The sequence below is a fragment of the Camelus bactrianus genome, chromosome 1 (assembly GCF_048773025.1).
Source record: "Camelus bactrianus isolate YW-2024 breed Bactrian camel chromosome 1, ASM4877302v1, whole genome shotgun sequence".
NCBI lineage: Eukaryota > Metazoa > Chordata > Mammalia > Artiodactyla > Camelidae > Camelus > Camelus bactrianus.
In genome coordinates this window covers 1,913,621-1,933,528 of record NC_133539.1, presented here as the reverse complement: position 1 = coordinate 1,933,528, position 19,908 = coordinate 1,913,621, and the positions used below count along the sequence as shown (strand labels likewise).

Here is a 19,908-nt window from a genome sequence, read left to right as displayed (position 1 = left end):
CCAGGCTTTTTATTTATTAATCTGATATACTATCAGTATATTTTCTACCTTACTAATTTCTGCTTTTATTTTTATTATTTCCTTCTTTCGTTTTCTTGTAATTTACTTTGTTCTTTTCCTTATTTTTTTAAGCTGGAAATGCATTTTCATTCTTAAATTTTTAATGATATAAGTCTTTAAAGACGTGAATTTAAATATATCCTTGTGCTCTCTTATTATTTTTCAAAAATACTCTATATTCTGTTTGTATTGCCCCTTTCACTCTGTAGTTTAACAGAAAGCTTTTTAATCTTCAGAAGGAAATTTAAAACTCTTTTCACTTTTAAATTCCTAATTTTACTGCATTATGATCAGAGTGGTGTTTATAGTATTTCTGTTTTATGAAACTTATTTTTTTCCTTGTGACCTAATAAAGGTTTTTGTAGCTGTTTTGTGTGTGTGAGAACGTATTTTCTCTGTTTTCAGAGCTGCCTACTGGGTATGTCGTTCAGGTTGTTTATATTTGTTTGTCCACTTGGCCTACCTGTAACTGACTGGTATGTTGAAGGCTTTTATTACTAGTACATTTCTATTCCTCTTGCATCTTCCATAATTTCTGTTTTGTACAGATAGTTGATGTATTATTTCGTGCATAGATGTTCATAAGTATAATAATTTTTATGGAGTGAAATATGTCACTAAAAACATGGTTTCCGAGTAGTGTTCTGTTTCAGGTTTAGGAAGGCCTTGTCTATCTGAAGATAATAGCTGATTTTCTCCTATTTTTTTTTTGATAATTTTATAATTTGTGTTTTACATTTGGATCTGTATGGTTTCAAGTTATCTTTGTGTATGGTGGGAGCAGTGTGGGTTCAGGGTCTAATTTAAAGTCTAAATGGTAGTGAATTGGCCTAACATTTCAGAATCATCTAGCTTTTCCCCATTTATTGAAAGTGTCATCTTTATTTTAAACCAATATCTTGTATGCTCAATATTCTGGACACATCGGTTCTATTGACCATTGTCTGTTCTGTGCCAGGACCAGACTTTTCATTACATTTAATTACATTTTTATAACGCGTATTGATGTCTGTTCTTTAAAATAAATCTCTTGGCTAGTATACATGTTCTCTTCTGTATACGTTTTAGAATCGGGTTGCTAGGTGCACAAATTTTGTTTTCCAAAAATGTCTGTTGTACCAGTGCATCCCGTCCCATGTGCTCTTCTTTGCATGGCAGTGACCTTCCTCTGTTGAGAGGTTAGGTCTTTGTTTCCTCCAGTTGAATCTGGGTGGGCTTCTGACTGGCAGAAGGGACACTGTGACTCCTGAGACTGTCATAAAAGGTAATATATCTTTTGCCGGGTCCTCCTGGGATGCTTGCTCTTAGATCCCAGCCCCCATTCTGTGATGAAGTCAGTGGCCTCAGGAAGGCCCTCTGGGGTGTGCACCCCTGGTCCCAGCAGACGCCGCCAGCAGGCCAGCGTCCACCACCACCGTGTCTGCCTTCTAGCTCCCCACAGCTGGTACCGGGTGGAGTGGACGAGCTGTCCAGCAAATCTCCAGAGTGTAGATTTGTGAGCGGAGTAAATGTTCTGGACCACTTGGTATTATAGTGGTTTGTTACAAAGCCACGGATAAAACTGGAACACTGATTGAAAAGACTGGAGGTGTTTTGGTTGGATTGCCTAGAAAAAGTTACAGGTTCATTTGAGAAGAATTTTAGTGATCACGAGTTCTCTCATCTGGGAACCTGGTTTGTTTCTCCATTCTTTATGCCTTTTTTTGTGCCCTTTAGTGATGTGTTGTAATGTTTTTCACAGAAGTCCTGCAGCTTTATTGCTAGATACAGTTTTTGTGGACAGTATGGTTGTGGGTTTTCCCTTAAACTTAAGTTTTCAATAGGGAGCCTTTGGGGCTTGTTGTTGTTGTTTTAGGGTTTTTGTTTTGTCTTACTTTTGATTATTATCTGTTAAGAAAGTTTCCGGGAGCAGGCTGACACGGTTGAGGATTTCTAGATTTAGAAGTCAGGCCCTCTGTCGGGTTCTCTCAGTGGCCGCTTTGGGGTTTACAGTCTGCGCTGTGACTCCCGGCTCCTTCCGTCAGTGCTGTTGGGCTGCTTGGCATGTGCTTTCATTTCCCCGCCTTGTGTGTGTTGTAGACCCCACATACATTGTTACTATTTTTGCTTTAAATAGTCAAGCTGTTTTAAAGAGAGCAAAGGTGAGGAAGGGTGTCTCTCTGCCTGCAGGGCAGCCGCTGCCAGCACCTCCGGCCCAGCGTGTGGATCCCGCCCGTCAGCCGATGCCGCGTCCTTCTCCCCGGAGGCCTTTCCCTTTCGCGCAGCGCAGGCCCGCTGGCGAGCAGCTCCTTCAGCTGTGACGTACTGAAGAAAGAATTTTGCCTTCATTTTTGGAAAATATTTCCCTGATAGAGAATTCTAGTTTGAAGTTTAATTTTCCTTTCAGCACTTAAAGGATATTACCCCACTGTCTTTTGGTTTCTGTTGTTTCTGTTTGTTTGTTTCAGTATATTTTTATTAAAAATACGGCACGCTTCACGAGTCTGCGTGCCGGCCCCGCGCAGGGGCCCTGCCTGTCCTCTCTGCGTCGTTCCAGGGCGAGTGCACGTGCTGCCGGGGCGCGCACGCGTTTCTCTTGTCATCCATGAGGAGCCTTTGATGTTTGTCTCGTTACTTTGTACATAAATGTCTTTCCTGTAGTGGTTTAAGATTTTTTTTCTTTATCAGTGATTTTAAGCAGTTTGGTCATGATATGCCTTGGTATAGGTTCCTTCATGTTTCTTGTGCTTGGAGTTTTTTGGTTTTTAGGGTTTGTAATTTTGGTCAGATTGAGACTATTTTTGGTTATTATTTCTTCATATAGTTTTCCTGTTGCTTTCCTTCTGTGCTCTCCTTCGGGGACTTGTGTGTGAGGCCACGTGAAGCCCCAGCTCCCTGAGGCGCTGCTGCGGTTCCATCCATCTGTGTTGCACGTGGAGGATCTGTTTCTCCGCCTCCACGTGACCGGATCCTTTCTTCTGCAGTGTCTGGTCTGCTCTCAATCCCACCCGGTGTGTTTGTTCACGTTAGACATTATGATGTTCATCTCTAGGAGTTCCACATGAGTCTCTTTCTTCTTTTTAAAATGTCTTCCATGTCTGCTTACCATCAGGCTTTCTCTGCCTTTGTGAACACATGAAATATGGTTGCAGTAACTATTTTAATGGCTTTGTCTATTAACTCTATAATCTGTATCGTTACTGAGTCTATTTCTGTGATCAGTTTAGGACTAATTATCCCTCACTTCCTGAGTTCTCTGCCCGATGCCCTGTGAATTAGGAGGTTTTCCCGGCTGGACTGTGGAAATAAGTACTGTTCCTGGCCCTGTGCTGGTGTCCAGTCCCGCCTGACGGCCTCTCCGAGGCTTTGTGCGGCTCCCACCCAGTGTGCCGACAAGGTCCCGGCCGGATTCCCCAGGGCTCTCTCTGTGCTGCTGGCTCCTCTCTGGTGCTCTGACCTGCGAGGCCGTCCGCCTTTGCCTCCCAGGACTCCTTGGCTCCTCCTCCTCCACGCAGGGAGTTCGCCAGGCTCGAGCTCAGTCTCCCGCCCTCTGTTGCGGTCTGTAAGCGCTCCGGGTGGTCAGCAGGGCCGCTCCAGGGCTCGCCTTGCTTGTTTTCCTTTCTCAGGGGTCACTGTCCCGTGTTGCCTGATGTCCAGGTCTCAGAAACCCTTGGTTCATGTTTGTTTTGCTTGTTTCAGGTCGTTGTGTCGGTCTGGTCCTTGTCACTTCGTCTTGTCTGGAAGTGGTGGTCAGCATGTGCTCACTGATTTCTAGTTTCCGGTGTGTAAGCCGTTACTGTCATATATTTTAATGCTCAGATTATCCCAGATTTGGCTTCCATGTCCTTAGCCTCAGTGTCTCAGCTTGGGTTCCTCTTCTGCAGAGTTGCCGAGTCTCTTTAGTAACGTTCCCCATTTGCTCACTGTCGTGAGCGATGGGCTAGATTTTGTACTGATTTTCCCCAGAACTTTGTGGAGCCCTGTCCTGCCTGCTGCTCAGCGAGCCCTCTCCTGAGAGTCCCTGCATAACGCCAAGCTGGTGTCCCCTTGGGGTGCAGCAGAAGAGCTGAGGGTGCGGGGGGGACTGGAGTTGGAGTCCAGGGAAGGGTGCCCGGAACCAGCCCCCGTGACAGCCTTGGAGCTTTTCCCAGCTCTTCACTGCACCTTGACTGGCTGCTCTTTGATTTTAAAGCTACCAGAGTCTGTGGCTGCTGGTCCCCTAGCCTTTTGGTTTCACTTTCCAGGTGGCATGCATCTGGGTCCATAGAGTTCTGCCAGAACACCGACATCGCAAAGTCTAGACCTCAGGTCCCGAGAACCGCCATTGTGTGGGAAACATGCAGTATATGAGCATTACTGTTGGATAGTAATTCACAGAAAATCAATTTTGCAGGGTGGTTTTCTTCTTAATTTTAAACCAGAAGGTCTTTTTCAGATTGTAGTTGTTTTAAATTTAAATTGAGGACATAGCAGTTTTTAAAACTTCTAAGTACTGCCTTTTAGAACTTTCCACTTGTCAATTAAATCATAGGAGGGACTGGATATAGAATATGAAATTTAACTCATTCATGGATCAAAATCACATGAGTGTTATTTGAGAGAGACTAAAAATCCAGACAAAATACGGACAGGATAATGAGGAATCTTTCTATTAAAAGTGGGAGAAGTAGATATTTAAGCAGTAGCTATGAATTATAGTTTCCAAAAGTTTGTAAGCGCCTTGTGCTGAAATGAGATAAGCATCTTGGTTTTAGGTTTTCACTCTGAGTCTGCTAGGTGGATTTGTGGAGCATTCATGACAGCTGTAAGCAGAGACAGACAGCAAGGACCACTTCTGTTCCCCTGCTTCCCCGGAAGAGCGCTGAGGCTGGACTCGGCTTTAGTGCAAGCAGGGTGCTCTCGTTGGCAGGCGGAGCGTTTGGGACTTGGAGTCAGAAGCCACATTCATTTCTGGGACCAGGCTGGCTCCCTATGGATCCATATGAATGAGAACCACTTTCAGAGCCCTAGATGGTCCTCCTTCCTCGGGTTCGCCGCTGAAGCGGCCTTGCCTTGACACGGCCTGCGAGTGGCATGGAGGTCGGCTTGGTTCTGGGGCCCCCAGAGAGCCGAGGGGCTGCGAGGGAAACCATGGTGAGACCGGCCTGGGCTTTTTGCGAGTGGCCGCAGCCCTGGGCGGGCAGCCAGCCTGCAGCAGAAGCCGCTCGCCGCTCCGTCGCGGTGGGGCCGGGGGCTGGGTGGGACCCTGCAGCGCTTGGTGCGGGGCCTCTGCTGTACACATCTGGGTTTCCAGGTCCCAGCTCACTAAGCAGATCCTGTGGCTGTGGGCAGCTTGCTCAGCCCTCTGACTCCGCCTCTTCCCTGTATGTTGGGGGAGCCTCCCTCAGAGCCACTGGTCCACGGGCTGGTGCGGAGCCAGCCTGAAGCGCCGGCAGCAGCACCGCGCTGGTCCCGTCCCGAAGTGGTCAAGTGCGGTTGCTGCTCTATTCTTTGTTATTGGACACGTCTTGCCAGATAAACTAAAGAGTATTAATTAGCCTGCTTTCACGGTGACTTGTTTATTTTCAGGATACTGAAGTGTATAAAGCTACAGTAAAAGACGACCTTACAAAGTGGCAAAATGTTCTGAAATCTCATAGCTCGGTGGACTGGTTAATAGTAGTAGTTGAAAATGACGCCAAGAAAAAAAACAAAACCAACATCCTTCCTCGAACTTCTATTGTGGACAAAATAAGGAATGACTTTTGTAATAAACAGAGTGACAGGTAAGTGTATCTTTTATTTTTCCTCATTGGGCTGATACCTGGATGTGCAGTTTACTGGCTCCCGAGTAGGAATAAATACGAACGCTGTGTGCGCCTGTTGTGTGCCTGACACCTGGGCATGTGGTGTGTGCTAAAGGGAGGACCACATCCCTCTCCCCGCGGAGTTCCTGGGCTGCTGGCAAGAACATGCAGGGGCTGCCTGGGACGAGAGGCCCCACACCCGCAACCGTGGGAGCGAACACAGGGCCCGTCTGAAGACGGGGAATGGGTGTCAGCGCAGGAGGGTTTTGAGCAGTCTGTGGCCCTTGTGTGCAGTGGGGGTCTCTAAACAATTCTTAGTTAGGGGACCCTGTGTTTTATTTGTTTACCTAAACACCTAGTAGGATTCCTGAAGCAGATGTTGTAAGATGCTGACTTAATCTCCTTCAGATCAAGGTTAAGATTAAAAGGGAATCTGAAAGGCTGCTCTGGAGCGTGGACTTACCTTCCCCTCTTGCTTTTTCCCTTCTGGGCCTTGTTCCCTCCTGTGGGCATTGCCGTACCTTGCTGTTCAGTGATGCCGCTCCAGCTGTGCTGGCCAGCGTGTTTCTTAACACCGTGCCCATTTTAGTCTGTATCTCGTAGTTTCGCACTTTCGCTCCCCCAGGTCCGGGGGTGCAGTGGTGAGCCTCATCCCTGCGCTGGAGCTGCGGGGTCAAGCGGCGGAGACGGGTGTTACTTCACACCCCCATCATCGCACTTGGGGTTGTCACGGTGGCAAATGCTCAGACGGAAGGTTCCAGAGTGTGGCAGGAGCCTGGAGCAGGGGTCTGGCCTGCTCTGAGGGCTGCTGGAGCTGCCCTGAGAAAGCAGTGCTGAGGCTAAGAAGTAAGGGTGCAGAAGGAGGTGAGGGAAGACGTCCGGGGTGCGTGTGGCCGGGAGCACCAAGCAGAGGCCGCCGCGTGGCTGACTTACCTGCGGGCTGCGTCCGCGGCGGGGCCGCCCCGTGAGTCCACAGCTCTTCAGGGAAGCAGCCACATGTGGGCTTCCTCTTTCTGTCCCACATGATCCTGGCCACGTAGCAGTGTCCTGACTTGGCTTTGTCTAAAGTTTGAGTCAAATATTAGTTTGTTGAGCTTACGGTTTATCTGAGGGAAATTTCATGCCATTGGGACTTGTGGGAAGTTTTTCCTAAAATCTGGTGTTCATAAATTAGTTATCTCAAAGGAACCAGCTTAACATTCTAACAAGAAGCCCCACAGCTGAGTGTCCTTGCCGCCCTGTGCCCCCGCACACTGACGTTTCTGTTCTGGGGGAAGTGAGAGCGGACGCCGTGGGCCGGAGTGGGGGGGGGGAGCCGGCCACGCGGCCTCCCCGCGCTCGGGGCACTGCAGAGGAACCGCGTGTTTGGGGGCTTCACTCAGTAAATAGATAGGCACTAGCGCGGTGTATTCGTCTAAACTTGTGAAAGGTTCATATTCTGTAGTAAGTTTTTCAGAGTGCTTGTGGGTTACTTTTGTCTGTGTTACAATTTTTATCTCATTGCCAAAAGTATGTTTCTGCTGGCCCATTTAAAACTAACTTTAGTGGTGCTTCTTTATATTTTAACTTAGAAAAATTTTTAATATTTCATCTTAAGTATTTAAAAATACCTTCTAACATTTTGATTTTCATTAATCTCCTAAGCTACCTTTGACAAATCCGTGTTCTTTTTTTGTCAAATCTGTGTTCTTAAGGTATAGATTTCACTTAATAGAAAATTTTTTCTTTGAACAATAAATGCATTTCTACACCATTATTGTTAGTATATACTATTCTACAATATTAATGCACTGTAAGTTATTTATATAATCCTCTGCTGGAATTAGAAGTTATTGCTTACTTACTATTATAAACAACATTATAAACCTCTTTCTAGCTCAGAACTTAATTTACATCTTTAATTATTTCCTTAGGCTAAGTCCCTAAAAGGAAAAGTACTTGGTAAGAGTTTGGTGCACTTTTGAGCTTTCGGGGTGCTGAGACGGGGGCTGTGTCGGGGGCTGTGTGCTGATGGTCCGCGCTCCGGGGGCGGCAGGTCCCAGCCCGTGGCTCCCCGCCACGCAGCACTGTGCTCGTCTCCTCATGGGCCCCCGCCGCCCCGCTTTGAGCTGTTTTGGGTTCTCCCTTTACGAGTTAACTGTCTAGGCATGATGTGAGTTTCTGAAGCTTAGCTGTTTTTTTTATTAATAAAAGAAGAGGATCTAGAAACGGTAAACGCTGAAGGGGCAGAATAAGGGATAGAGAGTGTACTGAACATATTGCCTGATTGGTAAGTACCGGTCACTGAAAAACATGCTGTTTTTGTGTTTAGTGTTTGTGTCAGTTCCCGTTTTCACCCTCCCCTGTAGGTTCAGGGGTGCAGGGTCTGTGTCTGGTCCAGAATAAATGTTGATGATTGCAGCCCTTGAGAATGCCTTAGGGGCAGACTACTGAGCTGATGGTTCTGGCAGCTCCCGTAGTGAGTAATACGCATTAGCCCTTTGGCGGGGAGCTTGGGAGTGAGCTGGCTGGACCCCCTCATCTTTGGGGGAAGAAGCAGTGTCTGGTGGGGTGGAGTGACTGGAATTAAAGCCAGCTACCGGTTTTTGCATTTTCCTCTTGGTACTGATTATTCATTCACCTGGTGGATTGTCCAGAGTATGGGCCATCTCACCCTTTTTCTCCACTGATTTATAATTGCATAGACTTAGTCCTTCCTCCGGGAGGTATGACGGGGCTCAGAGAAGATGAAACTTAGAAACCTGTCATTCTGCTACTTGCTGGTAGTTCGTGTGAGATATTCACGGAGGAGAAGTGTTAAAACTCCCAGCATCAACATTTGAAAAGCATTTCTGAGCTCAGGTTTATCCATCTTCTTTCTAGAAAGAAAGGCACCTTTTCCAGCCTGCTGGATGAACATGCTGTCTTTTCCAGCTCTGCTGGAAGCACTTGTGCTTTTATGTCTTTGTTGTCTTCACACCGTGATACGGAGTCTTTTCATGGTGAAGGTTTATTATACCTGCAACTTAAGCCACATTCTTCTGGGCCTTTGTTTTTAATGATTTATTAGCCATGCTTTGAGGAGCTCACGGTCTGGTGGGAGAAGCAGACCAAGAAGGAGAGAAACCAAGCGCAGCGGGAGTGTGAGCCCAGCGGGGCCGTGCGGGCCGGCAGCTCGGGGAGCGCGGCTGCCCAGAGGGCCGGTGGCCTGTCGGCCGAGCAGGGTGTTGCAGGGCGAGGGGGGGGGCCGCTTTCTCTAGGTGGAAGGAGGTGGGAGCACCAGGCGCTCCGCGGGCTTGAGTCGGGGGCGGTCGGGATCACAGTGAGACAGCCAGACCGGTCCACGTGGTCAGGGTCCTCGTGCGCCGCGTTGAAAGATCTAAATTTCAGTCTGTCCGTTACAAGGAACCAGAAGAGGTTTTTGAGGAGGGCAGGGCGAATGGGGTTTGGGAACTGAGTGGGACATGATCACCGTATGTTACAGAGAGCCCTGGAGGCAGGGTCTGACACTCAAGACGCATCAGAAGCCCCTCCCCCTTTCCAGTCCGTTCTTCAGCAGCTCTCAGGAGCAGCACCCACTGCTCACGTGGTATTAGACCAGTTTATGATAAGCCTTTTCCTGATCTGATTCCTCACCCCCTGCCTGATGTGTTTCACCAGTTGGAGGGAGGAAGGGGAAGAAGGAGGTCAGTTTGCACCCCAGGAAGGCGGCGGCAGCTGGGCAGTGGTGCTGAGCTCGGGCGTCTCCCACAGAGTCCGCTCATGTCTCCGCAGGTGTGTTGTGCTCTCCGACCCCTTGAAGGACTCCTCCCGAACTCAGGAATCCTGGAATGCCTTCCTGACCAAACTCAGGACATTGCTTCTTATGTCTTTTACCAAGAACCTGGGCAAGTTTGAGGATGACATGAGAACCTTGAGGGAGAAGAGGACTGAGCCTGGCTGGAGCTTCTGTGAATACTTCATGGTTCAGGTATGTGATGAGCCACCAGACTCTGCCGTTTTCTCCTCCTCTCCCTCCCTCTCTCATTCTTTAGGAATAAGGAGCTCTCTTATGGTAATTCAAACTGACGCAGTTTTAGAACCAAAAGACAGTAAACTGGCTAACAGATGATGCTTCGTTCTCTCGGCTTAAAGCAGAGGGTCTGAGGCCATCTCCTAAGTGATGATGTTGTCAGCTGCCCGGCCGCTTCAGAGCTTGGCATCTAGCCTTCTGTGAAACGGCCTCGTCCTCAGAGGATTTCTGGTTCTGCTCAGGTCTTGGGCCTCTGGGCTGTCTACCCCGGACATGACTTGGGCGGAGGGGCCCCAGCAGTGGTGATGGCCCTGATGGTAAAGACATCTGCCCCCGGCCCAGCACCGTGGTTAGGTGATGAATTCTCAGGAATACTTCCTCTGTGGCTTCGTTTCATAACCTTGGGTTCCAATAAAAGATTGCTGTAAGCTCGGTTCTTCACTCTAGTTTACAGAGATGCTTAGTTTTTAAAAATGGTGGTCAATGATCAGACTTTTTCTTTTTAAGAAGAAAAGTCTTAAGTAAATGAAGGGATGTGTAATAGTGTAGTTTGGGGAGAAGACCCTGCTAACATGGCACAGGGTGGTAAGAACGTCTCTCTTGGGGACCAGAGTATGTTCACCATATTTTGACTGAAAAGCATAAGTTTCCTATTTTAGCATCACTTGTATATTAATTACTGAAGAAATAATGTGCTTTGAATAAATAGAAGACCAGTTCTCGTTAGAAATTTTGAACTTTATCTCTTACTCTGCCGCTTCTGTCTTGGTGTTTGGATGAGCTTGGCCTCGTAAGGGGATTTGAGCGTGCTCACCGTTCTCTGTGTGGCTGACCCGTGACAGCTCTTTCAGGTTGCCCTGTCCCTTAAACTCGTTTCTAAGAGTAACAAACAAGGAAAGAGGGAGTCTAAATGAACCCAGTGGTGTTGGATTGGAATCTGAGGTCTCAGTGTGAACCCCTGGGTGGATGGATGACGGATGGATAGATTCAGAAATACAGACGTTTGGGTAAATGAGGGTTAGTACATATCCATACGTTTCTTCCAGGACAAATGGCAGCTCAGTAGCAGTGAGTTAGTGCCAAGACCGCGGTTTCTACACTGCACTCTCCAGCACAAGGTGCCGGGGCTCCTCGTGGAGGGTTAGATCCCAGGGCTGGTGCAGGGGAAACACAGTGTCTTGTAGGACTAGAAAGTAAGAAAGCGTACAAGAAGAAACGGTTTGTCAAGAGAACGGACGCACCGCCTAGAGGAGCCTCCTGATCAGGCCGAAGCTGGAACAGCTTGCGCGACAAAGTAAATAATGCTAGAATTGGGCTGTAACCCATGGGGTGAGGTTAATACCCACAGGCTTACACAGAGACAGGTAAACAGTTTAAATAAGTAAATGGAGGTTGAGCCCAGCCCTTCCGTGGGGAAGAATTCCATTTAAGAAGTGCGTGTCTGGGGAGGCAGGGGGACCTGCAGGGACGAGAGGCTGATGGTCACGCCCCCTGCTGCTGACAGGCCAGGGCGGAGTGTCCAGGAATCACTGGGCCTCCTCCCTCTCTCTGGTCCCCTCTCCCTGTGCGCACAAAGGTTGACAGGAGCGGTCACTAAGTTGACTTTGACTTCACATAGCGCAAGTATCGCTCATTGCTGCGTACTTTTCTGTGTTTTAATCTTTCATAGCTATGTGTTTCAGCACATTCATTTATGTTTTTGCTTTTTTTTTTTTTTTTGGACTTTTTTTGGGTGAACAGGAGGAACTTGCCTTTGTTTTTGAGATGCTGCAGCAGTTTGAAGACGCCCTGGTGCAGTACGATGAGCTGGACGCCCTGTTTTCTCAGTATGTTGTCAACTTTGGTGCTGGGGGTGAGTAGCAGAGCTCTAGAAACAGCCCCTCCCTCCGCACAGGCTCCCCGCTCCTCAGGGCCGGGGGCCGCCGCTTAGTCACCCAGCGATGGGCTGTCCTTTGTTGTTTTTGCATGGATTATGCAGGCTATATTCCTATGGTTCCTATGGGAAATGAAATGAGAATTGAGAGCTAACGTTGTTTTTAGATAGAAAGTGTCATTTCTGCAGCTCACAGCTGGCTGGTGATGCTTCTGATTCTGTGCCTCCTTGGGAGCATAGGAGTGGAATCTTCTGTTGAGAGGCTGTCTTTGTAATATTTGAGTGGTCATTGCAGTGAGTCTTACGTGACAATGTTGTGAAGGGCGCTCATCTTTTAAACTTTTAAATGATGTCTTAAGTCTTCTACAAATACGACGTTAGCACAGTGGCAGAGGAAGAAGCTTCTCATTGTGCTCACTGCTTTCTGCTTGACGCTGCTTTTGAGAGAAGTGGCACCACACCGCGACGCCCGCGGCCTGTAGCTGTCCTCGTCAGCCGTCCGCCAGCGGCGCCTCTTCAGGCTGACGGGTCAGGGTCGGAGCCACTGCTGACGGCAGCCGCGTAGCACTTCACAGCGCGGGTTCGTTAGCTGTGTTCAGCCACCCCTGGTGTTGGACATTTGGGTTGTTTCCACTCTTGCTACCACAAGCAGTGCTGTGAGAGGTGTCTTAGTTGGGGGTCCTTTTTGAGAGCCCTTGTCACAGTGTCTGAAGAAAGGAGTGATGCTGGGAGACCGGTAGGGACGTGCAGTGCTGGGGCAGTTACGTGAGCCGTGGGCACCGTCCTTGTCCTGGAGTGGTGAGGTGTCCCCAGCTGAGCCCCACTCCCTGACAGGTCCATGCAGTTCAGGTTGGGACCTCCTGCTCTGCTAAGACACACATACAGACGTGTGCCCGGAGCAAAGGGTTTACCGATCAGGTTTAAAACATTTAGAAGCGGTAAAATGACAAATCTTGCCTTTTACCAGCTCACATTATACATCCATGTCTCAGATAGCTTGTATAGTTGTTACATTGTCTTTCACACAATTTCTTTGTTCTCTCAGTTTTAAAATAAATCTGGGGCAATTTAAAATTCAAAAGTAAGCCTGGACCAACTTTTGCAGCTAAATGGTAAGATTGTTCATTTTTGTTCGTCACACAGCAGATACTTCCTGAGAGGCCAAGGTGTGCCAGGTACTGCTCTAAATACAGTAGGAACAGAGCAGAATTCCTTCTTCCGTGGAGTTTACATGAAGGGGAGGCAGGCACAGAAAGTCAGTATGTGGCTTAAAGTCCAGTGGTGAGGATCTGAGTGCAGGCTGCAGGAGAGGACACGGTGCTGGGGAGAGACGGTTGGTCCGGGAGGTAACGTTGGCACCGAGGCCTGACCGAGGTGTAGGAGTGAGCCAGGAGGGTGCTGGGATGGGGGGGTCCCCGACCAAGGGACCTGCTGGGGTAGGGGCTGACGGGTGGGGCAGACCCCTCTGTCAGGGCACTGCAGCAGCTCTGAGTTCAGATCAGTGAAGGGTGCTGCTGCAGCCGGCATGTCAGATGCTCCCTGACATCCCGCTGACCGCACTGCGTGCGCCAGCACTGAGCCACGTCCTGGTGTGAACATAGAGTGAGATGGTTATGACTCCTCTCCCAGAGTAAGAAAAACAGGTTAAACTGTTTTCATGAAGATTGAATGACTTGTTATCGTAGCTTCTCTTGTTTAAGATCACATTTAAGCCTTAGGGCTATCAGTTAAAATCGGGGGGCCTTGCTGGAAATTTCTGACAGTTGAGAATTTTCCCCCTCTGCTTCCCGCTGCTATGTCTTCCTTGTGCCTCCTGTCCCTTCCTCGAGGGGCATGACTCAAGTAGTGGACATGGTTGGAGACAGACATTTAAGGAAGTAAGGAGAAGTGTGAGGTGAAGGAAGATAAGACAGACCAGCACAGTCACATGGCCAGGCCGCTCCCCAGCTCCCGCCTGGGCCTCATGCCTTCTCTTGGAGCTGACTGACCCCAGAGCCTGAGCTGTCCCTGACCCTTGGCCCAGCCATCTCTGATTGCATCTTGACCTGACCATGGCCTCCTGGGCCCAGTACAACGTTGTGCCTTGTGGCCTCCGTCCCGTTCCCCTGTGCTCATCACCAAATGCCAGGTCCTGAGCGGGTGTCCTTGTGGTAACCACCCTGTCCCCACATCACTGGTCCGGGTCCCCAAAAACTGGAGGGGCGGGCCGGCGCCCAGGGACCAACCAGCCTCTAAGCTGCCCGTCAGTCCCTGGGGGCCACAGTCCTGCGCAGGAATCTCAGTGAGGTGGACGGATCTGCAGTCAGCGCCTTTCATGCTGTGTGTTTGTTTAGATGGTGCCAACTGGCTGACTTTTTTCTGCCAGCCGGTGAAGAGCTGGAATGGACTGATCCTCCGAAAGCCCATAGATATGGAGAAGCGCGAATTGATACAGAGGCAAGAAGCCACCCTGTTAGATCTGCGCAGTTACCTGTTCTCTCGCCAGTGCACCCTGCTCCTCTTCCTGCAGAGGCCGTGGGAGGTGGCTCAGCGCGCCCTCGAGCTGCTGCACAGCTGTGTGCAGGAGCTGGAGCTCTTGGACGTGAGTCGTCTCTTTCCCAGTCTGCCCTTCCTGACCGTGACCCGGAACTCTGAACCTTCAGTCCTGACATTGAACTGTGTGTGCTTAGGAAAGAGTGTTCTTTCTGAATGTCCTTCACTTTTTACTATATTATTTGCATAGTTACTCTATACTGATTCATGAATTGCTTGAAAATGTAACTTCTGCTCTCAGCATGTGGAGTTCACGTTGGCCCAGAACGAGCCTCTTAGGTCAGTTTCTTAATGTAATTTTTTAAAGTAACTTTGGCTTATTCTCTGGGAGCTGGTCTTCACTGATGAGGATTACTCACCCGATGGACACGTAGGATTAGGTTTTGTAGGTGGACATTGATTTGATTTTAGAACTGTCTTTTCAGATAAGTGGTTGAAGGTACCCATGTGAGTGGCACACAACACGCTGTGCACGGTGATGAGTAGCACCAAGTATACTGGAGACACGTTGTGAACACGTGTGTGCACGTGTGGGTGAGAGAAGCCAGTTAGTGAGGCCTGAAGCAGTTTATTTGTAGTGAAATACTTGCCTTTAAAGAGCGCCACCCCCCGTGCTGCTGAACTCTTTTCCTGCCCGTAGGCTCAGGCACACTTAGTGAGGCCAGCGAGCTTCTGTGCCTGTCCGGTCTGGGGGCTCTCAGCTTTTTTATTTCAGTGACCTCTTTACCCAGAAGAATATACAAAGTGTTACACACGGAACGTGCACACGGAGTGTCTTGTGCCATTTCGCAGGACTCACAGGCAGCCCCGCCCCGTTCCCCGGCTGAGAACTGTGCGAATGGTCTAATGCCACTGTGCAAACGGGGACAGTGGGTCTGGAAGTGGTTAGACGGCCTACCAGTAACACAGCCGTCCCTGAGCCAGGTCACCCTGCCGCCCTCCACTCCTGGCTGCCAGCGGCAGTTACGGGAGGCCCAGTGTGAGCAGCGGTAGGGAGGGTCTGCACAATTTAGAAACTCCTGCTGTGTGTTCCCTGGACAGCTAAGTAACAGGCTCGACTCTGAGGAGACGTAAACGCTTCTAAAAACCCAAGTGAAGAGAAATTATTTTAATGTCTAAAAATGAAGTGTCTTCCTTAGCTGAGTCAAAAAATTGAGAATCTGACTTTTTATCAAATTATTTTTCTTCCTCGGACATCTGATCAAGCACATGAGGAGAAACAACATTTTCCAGCCAGTAGATTTCGATCACCTGCTTTAGCTGCTCCGCTCTCTCCGTGCTAACTGGGGAGGGGGCAGGTCTCATTAACAGGGCAAGGCTGCCTGTGTTCGGGGGTGCCTAGAGATTTCACTGTTCACACTGGGCACTTTCAAATTGACCCCAGGGGGGTGTCTTAGGAAGGACGCAGCTTGGGGCAGGCGTGGGAAACCGTGGAGGGTGGTGTGGAGCCGGTCTCTTTAGTGCCGGGCCCAGCTCCTCACAAATTTGAGGATTTAAGAACCTTTTTCAGATTTTTTTTTCTTGCCTTAGAAAGTTGACTAGTAGTGGGGCTGCCAGGCTGCAGAGAGGAGAGGAGAGGACGCGGTGAGAGGCCGGGCTCTCCGGGCAAGGAAGGAGCCCCCCGGCATCCGGAAGCTGGGCGGGAGGAGCCGTGGCCTCGGGACACACCGCTCCTGGGCAGGCGGCGTGAAGCCAGGAGAGTGGACGTGGGAGGCCGGCTAGGGGCAGCCTGTGTGGTGCGGGAGTGGTGATGCCTTTTCCTCCGGGGTCCCTGCTGCCGTTGCTCCTCTCATTCTGTGTGTGGGCACGGTGCGGTGGCCACAGGGAAGACGCATGGTTTCCCGCTCGCCCACTGCCCAGCGCGGCCCGTGTCCCGAGTTCTGTAGAAGTAGCTGGAATGGGTCAGCCTTTGGGCTAGAAAGAGAACCTCCGGGGAGGTGATGGGCCCCGGGGCCCGGGATGCCCGGAGATGCCCGTGGCTGGTGGGGGGGCGGCGGGCTGGGTCTAGGCGCTCGTCCCCCGGCGTGGCTGGAGATGAGCCGTGTGCTCTGTGCCCCTCGCGTCAGGGTGCTACTTCCCCGCGCCTCCCTTTGCTGAGTGACATGGTCCTTATCATCACTGTCTCCCCGAGTGGAGGGCTCCCCACTCGCCACACTGTGGAGCTTTCATTTTAGTGGAACAAGTAGACCAAGTCAGAATCCCCAGGTAGATGTGGCTTCAGTGGCAGGTGCAGAGAGAATGCGTTTCAGGCAGAGAAAAGTAACTTGTATTTAAAGAGCTCTAGAGGAACTTAGTCCTGCTAGAACTTAGGTGGAAAGGGAGGACTTGGACAGAGGCTACTGGAAGCCAGATTCTGAAGGGAGATTGTGAAAGTGTCATCTTGAAAGTTGGATTTTGTTCTGTAGCTAGTAGGGAGCCATCGTTGGCTTTGCAGGTGGGGTGCCACGAAAGGCGTGAGGACCTGGGGGGTGGGGGGCAGAGAGAAGCAAAGACTTGGACGGAGGCCCAGGGAAGAGGGAGAGACTTCTGCCATAATCTAGGGAGAAGGGTGAGGTCCAAACTAAGGTGGTTGGGGTAGATTCTGAATAAACAGTAAAAAAAATTTACTCAAGGAATAAATGGTTCTGAGTCAACTGAATATCTGTCTCACACCATACACAATGAACTCCAGGTGGAGTTTTAGTCTAAATATGAAAGGCAAAACAGGAAAGCTTCTGAAAGGTAATATGGGAGAATATCTTCATGACCTTGGGGTTAGCAGGTGCGCCTTAGACAGGACTGAAAAGCGCTAACCGGGAAGGCAGGGCAGGAGAGGCTGGGCTGTGGGGAAACCCAAGCGCCCCTTCGTCAGTAGATGCGGCAGAGTGGGTGGGAGGGCAGCCCGGGTGGGAGAGAGGGCCCGCAGGCTGTGGAGTCGAGAGGCCTCCACCCAGAATATGTCAACAAGTCCTGCAGACCAGCTTAAAAGACTGACGCATCGGTGGAAAACAGACAGAAGAAGGTATCCAGGTGGGCAGGAAGCGTGTGCAGGGCGCTCAGCCTCGTTGACCCTAGTGAGACGCAGGCTGAAACCACGGTGACGTGCCAGCACCCCCGCCCGGAGTGGCCAGCAGGGAAAGGCCTGACAAGGGTCAGTGAGCTGGTGGAGGAACCGGAGCGCCTTTCTCGAGGCGAGTGGGGTTGAGCCAAATGTGTGCACGCCCTGTGAGCCGGCAGTTTCACCCCAAGTCACAGAAACACAGGTGTGCCTGGAGACAGCGCAGAGGCGCTCGTGGCAGCATTGTTCATGATCACTAGAAACTGGAAATAACCCAAATGTCCATCACGTGCAAGGGGAGCAGTGGCCGCGGCTGTTCAGGCAGCAGACGAGCACCCAGCAGTGGCAGCAGCGCACTTGTGGTGGGCGAGTCTTCCAAATGTAAAGTTCTGGCACCAAAGGACCCTGCATTTTGTTTCGTGTGTGCAGAGTTCAAGATTAAGCAGAAGTGGTCTGTTGGGAGGCGTCTGGCCGGTGGTGGCTCCATGCAGGGGACGGCGGCTGGCAGGGAGCTGGGGGGCGACTGCACCTGTGACCAGCGAGGGGGGCCACTTTGGGGTTCACTTAGGATGCAGGTTTTTTAGCGTTTGTGTTACGTAAAAAAAGTAGGTTTCACAAAAGAGAATGATAAGAATGCCTTTAATTTTAGGCTTAGAAAACAGTAAAACAGCTTTGCTGTTACTGGTAATGCTGGTATCAGAAGAGGAGGAGGCTTTAAGAAGACTGAAGAATACCTACTAAGAAATTAGTTTTTAAAGTGTATTGCTCACAAAAGAGGTGATCAGGCGACCCAGAAGTCTGGAAAGGTGCTCAGTCGGCATCCTTCTCATCAGGGCGTGTGAGTCGTCCAGAGACGCTGAGGGCACCGCCGGTGCCGAACGGGGCGGCGGAGCTGCGAGCTCTTCTGGTGCTTGGCCCGCGGTGGGCAGTGGCTTCTCTCTGTCAGGTTTGGGTGGCTTTCAGAGGGACGTGCACCGCCACTGTCTACAGACGGGTGGCTCCTGGGTGAGACCACGTGGGCCGCTTGGCAGCCTCGTGTGTTTGTTGCGGTGTTTGCTTCCTCCAGGGCTGCATGCCAGGCGGTGCCCGCCCTGGTGTGACTGGCGGAGGGACGTGCTCCGACCGGGGCCCCGGGCTGCAGCCTTCCCACCAGCTCCTGTGCCTCCCTTCGAGTGCGGCCCATTGTCCGGGCAAGAAAGTTGTACCACTTTCTGAAAGTAGCTTCTGATCACATACGTTTTTTTTTATACTGAGTTTTCTTCTCAAAGGACCTAAGTAGTTTATCTCATTTTTCAAAGACTGGCCAGTTCAGCGTTTATAGGGACATTTCATGGCATTCTCTGGTTCTTTACATTTGGTTCCAGGTCCTTTTATCTGTGCTCAGGGTGTGCTGTTGAGGGAGTCCTTACATAAGTCCATCTCGTCGGCATCAGGTAGCTTCTCACTTGTCGCCAGCTACAGCATCACCACTGTGTCCCCGTTTGGAATAGTACCAATGACCATAATCTCACCAAAACTGGGGTACAGTATGGGGTACCTCATGATATCAGTGCCACCAGGGAGACAGGCAGCACTGCCAGCTAGAAGCGTTCAGGTGCCATTGGCTGTGAGACACAGTCCTGTGTCGGAGACGCTGAGACGTGGGGGGGCCCGTCTTAGAGCCGGGCCTGTGGGGCTGGTGCTTTTGAGGTTCTGCCAATACGACACTTACTCTATCACGTCTCTGAGCAACGGGAGCTCTCTTTTACACACATAATTACACCTAAGAATTAATGGTAATTCTTAAATATCATCTACTATCTACTTACTATTCAGATTTCTAGTGTTGAACATGCCCCTTCTGACATGTGACCCAGCGGCCACCCGAGATCTTAGCTCCGCCTTCACCTTACGTGCCCCTAACCTGAGAGGTGGTCGGTTTTCGACCTTAGAGTGAGGGATGTTAGTCAGCCTTTTTGTAGGCTTCTTTTCTTAACAAGCGTTTAAAATCTATCGTTGAAAGTGACACTGGTGCTGAGTCAACGTGGTCATCAGGAGCATGACCCAGACAGCACGTCTGGGCATGGGGCGTCCCCCCCCCCCCCGCCCGGCGCTCTCCCAGGGCTGGGGCTGCTGCTGGACGGGGCAGACGAGGGCGCGCGGGCTCGGGCCCTTTCCCCGAGCGCTGTCCTCACGCCCGCGCTGCCCCCAGGTCTCCGTCCCGCCCGGCGCTCTGGACTGCTGGGTGTTCCTGAGCTGTCTGGAGGTGCTGCAGAGGATCGAAGGTTGCTGTGACCGGGTGCAGATAGACTCCAACATTGCCCACACCGTGGGTTTGTGGAGCTACGCCACCGAGAAGGTAACTGCCAGCGTGCAGACGTGAGCTGTGTCCCTGGGCTGTGCCTCCGGGGCGGGGTGAGCTGTGGGGAGCGTGTTGGTCACTTAGCCTCGGGCGGGTCTAGTTGCTTTAGGGCGTGTCTGGCAGCAGCTGGACCAAGTGGTTCCCCGTGAGTGTCACTGGATTCAGCCGGGGTCAGTGCTGTGCTTGTGCCGAAGGCAGGACTCAGGAACGGGGTGGGGGCCACCACAGGGCGAAGTGTGAAGCCTCCTGTAGCGTGGAGTGGCCTCTGCTTAATCAGGTGGTGGCTGCCCCACGTGCCGCAGGAAGGCC

The 19,908-nt window shown here is 50.6% G+C and overlaps 1 protein-coding gene and 1 non-coding gene across 7 annotated transcripts in view; one reads left to right on the top strand and one right to left on the bottom strand.

Moving 5' to 3' along the window:
* TRAPPC10 (trafficking protein particle complex subunit 10) overlaps positions 1-19,908 on the top strand; it is a 68,659-nt gene that overhangs the window by 22,108 nt on the left and 26,643 nt on the right. For 4 of the 6 annotated variants that reach the window (XM_074343693.1, XM_074343753.1, XM_074343808.1 and 1 more), the window contains 5 exons: positions 5,608-5,804; positions 9,579-9,774; positions 11,557-11,668; positions 14,023-14,270; positions 19,450-19,596. In XM_074343693.1, the coding sequence (XP_074199794.1) occupies positions 5,608-5,804; positions 9,579-9,774; positions 11,557-11,668; positions 14,023-14,270; positions 19,450-19,596 (900 nt within the window). Of the gene's footprint in view, positions 1-5,607; positions 5,805-9,578; positions 9,775-11,556; positions 11,669-14,022; positions 14,271-19,449; positions 19,597-19,908 lie in introns of those variants that run through there. The other 2 variants (XM_074343966.1, XM_074344030.1) reach the window with 2 other exon arrangements.
* LOC123611755 (U6 spliceosomal RNA) lies at positions 2,520-2,626 on the bottom strand. The gene has a single exon (XR_006718850.1). It is a non-coding gene; the product is annotated as a U6 spliceosomal RNA (small nuclear RNA).